Below are 7,512 nucleotides of genomic sequence, written 5' to 3' on the forward strand. Positions count from 1 at the left end.
CTCTCTCTCTCTCTCTCTCTCTCTCTCTCTCTCTCTCTCTCTCTCTCTCTCTCTGCCTTTTTTTTTTGGTGTTAAATCTTCTTTGATGAGCCTAATTGTGTCATGCCTGCGCCATTAAATCCCGCACCTAAACACAGCGCAGCTCTAACGCATCAGGTGTAATCCAATCTAATGTGATGACTCGAAAAAAAAAAGGGGGGGCGGATTTAGGCAGCAGAGGGCGGGATCGAGCACTTATCCGTGCGGGATGAGGCCGCACTAGAGCCGCGGGGAGGCGGCTCTGTAAACCACAAGATAATAGCCCCGATCTTTTACCTGCAGATTTGCCTCCCGGGAGGATAATGACGGGCGAGAGGCTTTTTCCCCTCTGAGCTACGAAGCTGTAACCTCTTTCTCCCCCTCCCTCCCCCTCTTGTCTGTGCGCAGGGTGGTTGTCCCGTTGACAAAACTCACAGAAACCAGTGCCGAGCGTGTCGGTTGAAAAAATGTCTGGAGGTGAACATGAATAAAGATGGTAAATGGCTTTAATTATCGCTTTTTGACTACAGAAACGCCACATTATGGCGTTAGGATCAGAGTTTGGCTGCCCGGATGAAAGATGTTTATTAGGATTGCTAATCAAGCCTCCAAAGAAGTCAATAACTACCTGTTGTTTGCGTGTTTGAAGCAGATATTTCCTCTCTGTTCTCGCTAGATTTTTTGATCCTTTACGCACAGAGTTTGTACATTTTCTTAAATTAACTCATCTTATTTTAAATAAAACATTATAAATGCAATATAAAGTGGGATAAATGTTGATGTCACTCCCGCAGAGGTCCCTCCTTTAACTCTTAAGCTCCGTTGTTCCGCTTCACAGCCGTCCAGCACGAAAGGGGGCCCCGGACGTCCACGATCCGCAAACAAGTCGCCCTTTATTTCCGGGGCCACAAAGAGGTGAACGGATCCTCGACCCACTTCCCGGGCTCCTCGCTGCCGGGGCCGCCCTTCTTCACCACCGTCACGCAGCTGGAGCCCCACAACCTGGAGATGAGCTCCGTGGCCACCACGCCCGAAAGACAGGCCATCGTGGGGCTGGCACAGCCCACCCCAAAGGTAACATACAACTTTTTTTTTTCGTTTTTAATTTTAAAAAAGGTACATTTAGTCTTCAGATGAACTCCACTTTCAGCTGTTATAATATTTTTTATGTTTGTATGAGTTTGATTTAAAAAAAAAATCATTGTTATAGGATGTTTTATTTTCTTCATCAGGGGTCAGAAGTTGAAATTCCTGTCCTGATTTAGCAACACAAATCCGCCAATTAGATGTTATTTCCAGTAAATCCAGCAAATGCAACACTAATGATTATAAAACCAGGTGCTAGAGATTGGAATTTGAGCTCTGTTCCTCGCTACTGGGCCCGCACGTGTTTTCTTTTTATTTATTTATTTATTTGCTTGTTTATTTATCTCATATTTAACCCTTCAGTATCCCCATGAGGTCACCGGCACCCCCATGTACCTGTACGAGGTGGCCACGGAGTCTGTGTGCGAGTCGGCCGCGCGCCTCCTCTTCATGAGCATCAAGTGGGCCAAAAGTGTCCCCGCCTTCTCCACCCTGCCTTTATCTGACCAGGTGAGAGCTCACAAACCAGAACATATCTTCTTGAGTTTTTTTTTTCTTCCTTCAACACTAAAACCCAAACTCTCCGCAGCTGATTCTGCTGGAGGACGCGTGGAGGGAACTGTTCGTTCTGGGCATCGCGCAGTGGGCCATTCCCGTGGACGCCACCACCCTCCTCGCCGTCTCAGGTGCGTAGAGCTCCAGTGACTTGAAGAGTGCTTCCCTCGAACGGCGCAACCCTTCTCATGTCTGCGTCCTTTTTAAAACCAAAAAGGGATGAACACGGAGAACACGGAGTCTCAGCGGATGAACAAGATCATGTCAGAGATCCAGGCGCTGCAGGAGGTGGTCACCAGATTCCGCCAGATGCGCCTTGACGCAACGGAGTTCGCTTGCTTGAAATGCATCGTGACGTTTAAAGCAGGTGCGTGCACGTACACAATGGACGCAATTTGATTTAAAACTAATTGTTACTTTCTGAGCAGGCTGTTTTTATTTTGTTTTATTTTTAGTTCCCACGCAAGGTGGCACTGAATTAAGAAGTTTCCGCAACGCCAGTGCCATCGCAGCGCTCCAAGACGAAGCGCAGCTCACTCTCAACAGCTACATCCACACCAGGTGATCTCATCCGCCTGTTTTTGCGCATGCGTAATGGTTATCTAATTTGGCACAGGTGTGACAGGAGCTTATTTTGCCAGAGTTGTAAAGTAACTAAGTACAAATACTTCTTTACTGTACTTAAGTAGAATTTTTGGGTATCTGTACTTTACTTGAGTAATTATTTTTCAGCCTATTTTTTACTTTCGCTTCTTACATTTTCACACAATTATCTGTACTTTCTACTTCTTACATTCTTAAAAAAGACAAAAAGTAGAAAGTCGTTACTTTTATTTCATTTTTGTTTTTCATTCCAGCTTATTATAAAAATAAAAACTATCCATATGAACTGTGCCTCCTTGATAGAGTGAATTTAATTGTGGTTGAATGAGAAGTATAAATATATAAAACTCTGATACTGTATTAGTTTGTACACAAACTAATCATGTCACACTGCAGCAGGACATAATCATTAAAATAAAAGGACTGTACTTAAGAAGTATTTCATGAATTATATTATTGCATTTGGCCTCAATAATGTTATTTCTGTATTTTTTGGGGAGGTCACCTCCTAATAAATGTCATTACAGAAAATCTAACTGCTCATTTTAAATCAATACTTTTACTTTTAATACTTAAGTACAAAAAATATCAGATACTTCCTAAAGAAGACTTTAACTTTTACCAAAATAATTTTTGGTAAGATACTTGTATATTTACTCAAGTATCACTTTGTGCTACTTTATACAACACTGTTGCGCGTCAATCCTCACACAGCCAAACGGTTGTTATATTTAGTTTTTATTTTATTTTGGGGTTTCTGTGTTTTCCCAGGTATCCCACTCAGCCCTGCCGCTTCGGGAAGCTGCTGCTGCTCCTCCCGGCGCTCCGCTCCGTCAGCCCGTCCACCATAGAGGAGGTGTTCTTCAAAAAGACCATCGGAAACGTGCCCATCACCAGACTCCTCTCGGACATGTACAAGTCCAGCGACATTTGAACTCAGACGTGGGGAGGAGGATAAAATAAAAACAAATAAAGACTCGGGTCATGTCAGGTGCAGAACTCTTAGTGTAGCCTATAGGCTCAGCTGAAACAAAAACACCCCCCCCCCCCAGTATCATCACTTTATAGTTAGCAGCTGCGCTAGGCAAAAAAAATAAATAAAAATATTAGCATCATAGGCCGCTTACGTCATCCAGAAAGTGCAGGTTTTTACTTTAAGACTCCGAAACCTCCCGAGTTCACAGTTGTTCTGTAAAACAATGTTTTAAGTGTCTGTGAGACCAATGAGCCTGACGACCAACTCAACCGTTTTAACTGCTGTTCAATCGCCAACGGAGGAAACCAAAAGAAAGACGGCGCATGCGCAGAGCGAAGAAGCGCGCGTCGCTGTTCCCTCAGTCCAGTGCTGAAACCAAACCCGCAGAGGGTTCCAGCTCTGTGAAGACCTGCGGAAGAAAATGGAAAAGGAAAAAAAAAAAAAAACTCTTTAAAAGAAGAAAAGTTGCTTTTTTTCCCCCCCTCTCCTGACTGTAAAACACGATACATCAGAGGATGTTTGTTTGTTCCAGTGGCTGCTGTCCCCATTTGTGTTAATGTGTTTATTTGAGGCGCGTTGAAAATGTTTGTGAAGATAGACACTAACACCAGATAAAATAATATCCAGCACTTGGATTTTTTTTGTGGACTGTGGTGTTTATATCATGCTGTAAATATCTGGTTATAAATAAACCTTCGCACAAAAAATAAGTAAATTTGGGTTTTATTTGCTGCAGCAGTACTTTTTGGCAGTAAGTTACAATATACAGTAATGTTCTAGAATTAAATGGTGCCTCATTTGTTAGGAAAATGCATTGTGGGTTGAATTTGCTTTTATTAGATTGAAGTCTGTAAAAACAAGCATTTTATATAGCAAAAATGTGCATTAATAGCATGTGGAAGAACCATACACAGCCACAACAGCCTCCTACTCCCCTGGCAGCTCATTCTTCAACTAGCATAGCTGTGTAACTCTGGAGCGCCCAAGATGCAAATTTCTGGAGGCRATCTCTGATAAACCCTTGTCACCTTACAGTTTGGTCTCAGAATGTCAAAATGTGGGAAYGCCTCCGGTGCTGAGGACGAGCTGAAAACAAGAGCGTCCCTGAACCTGCTGTCTGCCATTAGCAGAAATGAATTGGCACGTTTAATTTTCCTAACAAATGGAAAAACAAACCAGCTTTCAAACAAAATTCAACATAAATATAAGATTTATTGCCAAAAAGCATTGTTACAACACAGAAATAATCAACCAAAGACGTTATTTTCTTACTTTTTGTGCCTTTTAGTGTATAATAGAAAAAAATAAAGTATGAATTCTCTACGTAAACACAGTTTAGCTGCATCAGCAGAAGTTTTGAAGCTACAGGTTGCTGCAAGTCAATAAGTTGCTTCTTTCACACGGAATTGCTTCCTCACTGCTCAGTTTTTTTGAAAGGTCTTTTTCTAATTCCACTTTACAAGTGTATACGTTTATGACATACTGTTATGATTTCAACCATGTACTGTGAATCTAATTTAGCTTTATGGATCAGGGTTAAACTAATTATCCAATTATATACTTTTATTTGCCACCAAATCAATAGAAGTGATGAACAATAAGTCATTTGAATTAGTTATCAAACTGCAAAATACATGTTTAATATATAGAAAACAGGTGTCCTGAACAATATCACATGCTAGTGTAAAAAGTGAATCCAGTAGTTCTCCAGATATATTGATAAATTTTTAAATGCAGGTACGCATTCAATGTAAACAAAGTAATATCTGCATACGTTGCTCAACAAATCTGAGCATAAACACGAACCGGTCAAAACTACTTTTTAAAAATGTTTATCCTAAACAGCTCGTTTTCTATTTTCAGTCAGTTCAGCTGTTTCTGCAGACAAACACGTGCAAGTTGGCAGCTGTTTGCTAATTTTTTACCTTCAAATGTTTTTAACTATCAGAAATTTTGTTTTGGGATTTTCTTCTTTTATGTAGCGGTCTTTCTGACAGTGCGATGATTATCTTCACACACCTCTAAGATTGATCAAAGAAGGGTGGCCGACATAAACAACAGCAACGTGCACACACACGCGTGGCGACATTTCACCTGTTTTATTGGAAAATCTTCAAAATAAACAAAAATGGCACAGCAGTATACAAATCTCAAAATGCATAAAGCCAGTAGAAATACTGCAGTTCCCTCTGTGTAAATTGTTTGCTAGAAATCGTTGTGACAGCTGGGGAGGTGCTGGTTGAGAGTCGCACACAAACACACATGCACGCGCGCACAAACATACTCTTTTTTTTTTTAAAGACAACAATAAGTCAGGGYTCATCTTCAAATGCGTGTATGCGTGTTCAGTTATGATGAGCGAAATGCCAGTCCTCCACGGCAAAACGCTGTGGCTTTGCATACAGAGAAAGTCGAATACATGATAACGTATAAAAGAATATATTCAGGACATTGCTTCATGATAAATATATAATATATATCTGTGTTAGTGGCATTTCCAGACAAAGAGATAGAACTATAAATCACTTTAGACCAGCTGTGTGTCGAACATTCTTAACTCCAACTAAAAAGGTGAAAACAGACATTAATCAGTTAGTAATTAAACAAAAACAGGCAATGAATCGTAGGGTTTTTGGAGCTGTGACGATGAGAGAAACTATCACTTTGTTTATCGTTCAGGAGGAACCTGGAGAGAGCTTTGGGTTGTGGGGCCAAGTGAGACCGAGCAGAGCTAGACCAGGCCAGGCCAGGCCAGGCCAGACCAGACCAGGCCAGGCAAAGCAGAGACAACTTTTTTTTGTATTTTTTTCTGTTCAGGCTTGTCTGACTTTGGACGGGGTGTAGCTCTTGTCCACGATCTCATCCTGTAGAAACATGTGCAGGCAGCGTTCGTTCTGCGCTAGAGGGTGACCGGCCACTCTGAAACAACAAGAGCAGGAGAACTAATTACTAAAATGAATGAATGAATGAATGAATAAATAAATAAACTCGAGAATTTGCACTTTCTGCGAAAATGCAGCGTGAACTCTTATTACTGAAGACTTTTGCAGAGAAAAAAATGTACAAAAATGTTGTAATTTGTTGTAAAATGGCCAAAAAAAGGCCAGCATTAGCAGAGAAGTATCTAAAAGTAGCCAACTGAGCTGAATCTAGCACAAAACCTGCAGGTTAAAGCTCAATAAGCTGAAATTATTACAAAAATGTGAATTTAGAGGAAAAAAATTCTAATTAGCTAAAGCTAAAAAGTCACTGAAACTGCAAAAAATAAAAAAAGCTGAAAAAAGCTGATAGACGCAGTAAAATATTTAACTTGACAGATTAGCTGAAAAGGCAGAAAAAAGCTCAAAATACTTAAAAGAGAAGCTGAAAGAAGCTAAAAAATACCACAAAAGTGCTAAAAAAACAGAACAAAGAGGGAAAAAGTGTAGAAAAAGTTTACGTTTTGAAGGATTTTAATTTGGCTGAACACACTCCATTCATTTTTAATGAGAACAAAAAAGTCCAAAATGGCTAAATTTCTCAAAAAGTACAAATTACTGAAATACTAAAAGTCACAGTCAGAATGTCCTGAAATAGCTGAAGGTTTTGATACATGAATTGTTGAACTAGCACAAAAACTGTAGAACAAAATACATGCAAAAAATGGAACAAGAAAAATGGATCATCTCTGATAGCATTCACACAACAATATAAAAAATACTGCAACAGATGGAAAAAACCTGTTATTTTTCAAATAAAGATGTCCATAAAAGGCTAAGCTCTCTGTTTCCTGGTCGGTCTATGTTCCTACTCGCTCCTGAGGTCACAAAATTCTGCGTAGTGACCAAAAGAGTAAGATCGTGGACACAGGAAGTCAAAATGAGTTCCCTCCATGCAGGGTAGCTGTGTTCCCCTTTGAGATGAAGGTTGAGAAGTTCAGTTATCCAGAGAGGAGCTGCTGCTCCTCCATACTGAAGGAAACCAGTGGAGGTGGTCAGCAGTGACGTGACGTTTGCGAACGATCCGAATCTTTTGAAAGGCTCTTTACAACGAATGATAGGAGCCGAATCGTGGGCATTAACGAGCCATTTGTAGTTTTATTTCTTTTATTCCTCATATATTCTTTATTTTTTCATACTTAAATCACTCCCGCTTTGCTTTTTCATGGAAAACAGGCGGAGCTGTGGAGTACAGAAGCTCACGGTGAAAGGGGGAGGGAGGCTTCCGCTTGACAAACACATGGTTCCACCCATGTGACGGGATGACGTCATTACGTACGGCTACGTGATGACGTA

At 40.7% G+C, this 7,512-nt stretch overlaps 2 protein-coding genes across 3 annotated transcripts in view; one reads left to right on the forward strand and one right to left on the reverse strand.

The window, feature by feature from the left end:
• nr2e1 (nuclear receptor subfamily 2, group E, member 1) overlaps positions 1–3,948 on the forward strand; it is a 7,329-nt gene extending 3,381 nt beyond the window's left edge. For both annotated transcript variants that reach the window (XM_014010012.1, XM_014010011.1), the window contains exons 4-10: positions 427–514; positions 857–1,092; positions 1,468–1,614; positions 1,694–1,790; positions 1,877–2,026; positions 2,115–2,220; positions 3,034–3,948. In XM_014010012.1, the coding sequence (XP_013865466.1) occupies positions 427–514; positions 857–1,092; positions 1,468–1,614; positions 1,694–1,790; positions 1,877–2,026; positions 2,115–2,220; positions 3,034–3,196 (987 nt within the window). In that variant the 3' untranslated portion in view covers positions 3,197–3,948. The remainder of the gene's footprint in view (positions 1–426; positions 515–856; positions 1,093–1,467; positions 1,615–1,693; positions 1,791–1,876; positions 2,027–2,114; positions 2,221–3,033) is intronic.
• A 1,374-nt stretch (positions 3,949–5,322) lies between these two features.
• snx3 (sorting nexin 3) overlaps positions 5,323–7,512 on the reverse strand; it is a 16,600-nt gene continuing 14,410 nt past the window's right edge. The window contains exon 4 of the mRNA XM_014010013.1: positions 5,323–6,157. Coding sequence (XP_013865467.1) covers positions 6,052–6,157 — 106 coding nt within the window. The 3' untranslated portion in view covers positions 5,323–6,051. The remainder of the gene's footprint in view (positions 6,158–7,512) is intronic.

This window comes from Austrofundulus limnaeus, unplaced genomic scaffold (assembly GCF_001266775.1).
Source record: "Austrofundulus limnaeus strain Quisiro unplaced genomic scaffold, Austrofundulus_limnaeus-1.0 Scaffold64, whole genome shotgun sequence".
NCBI classification, from domain to species: Eukaryota; Metazoa; Chordata; class Actinopteri; order Cyprinodontiformes; family Rivulidae; genus Austrofundulus; species Austrofundulus limnaeus.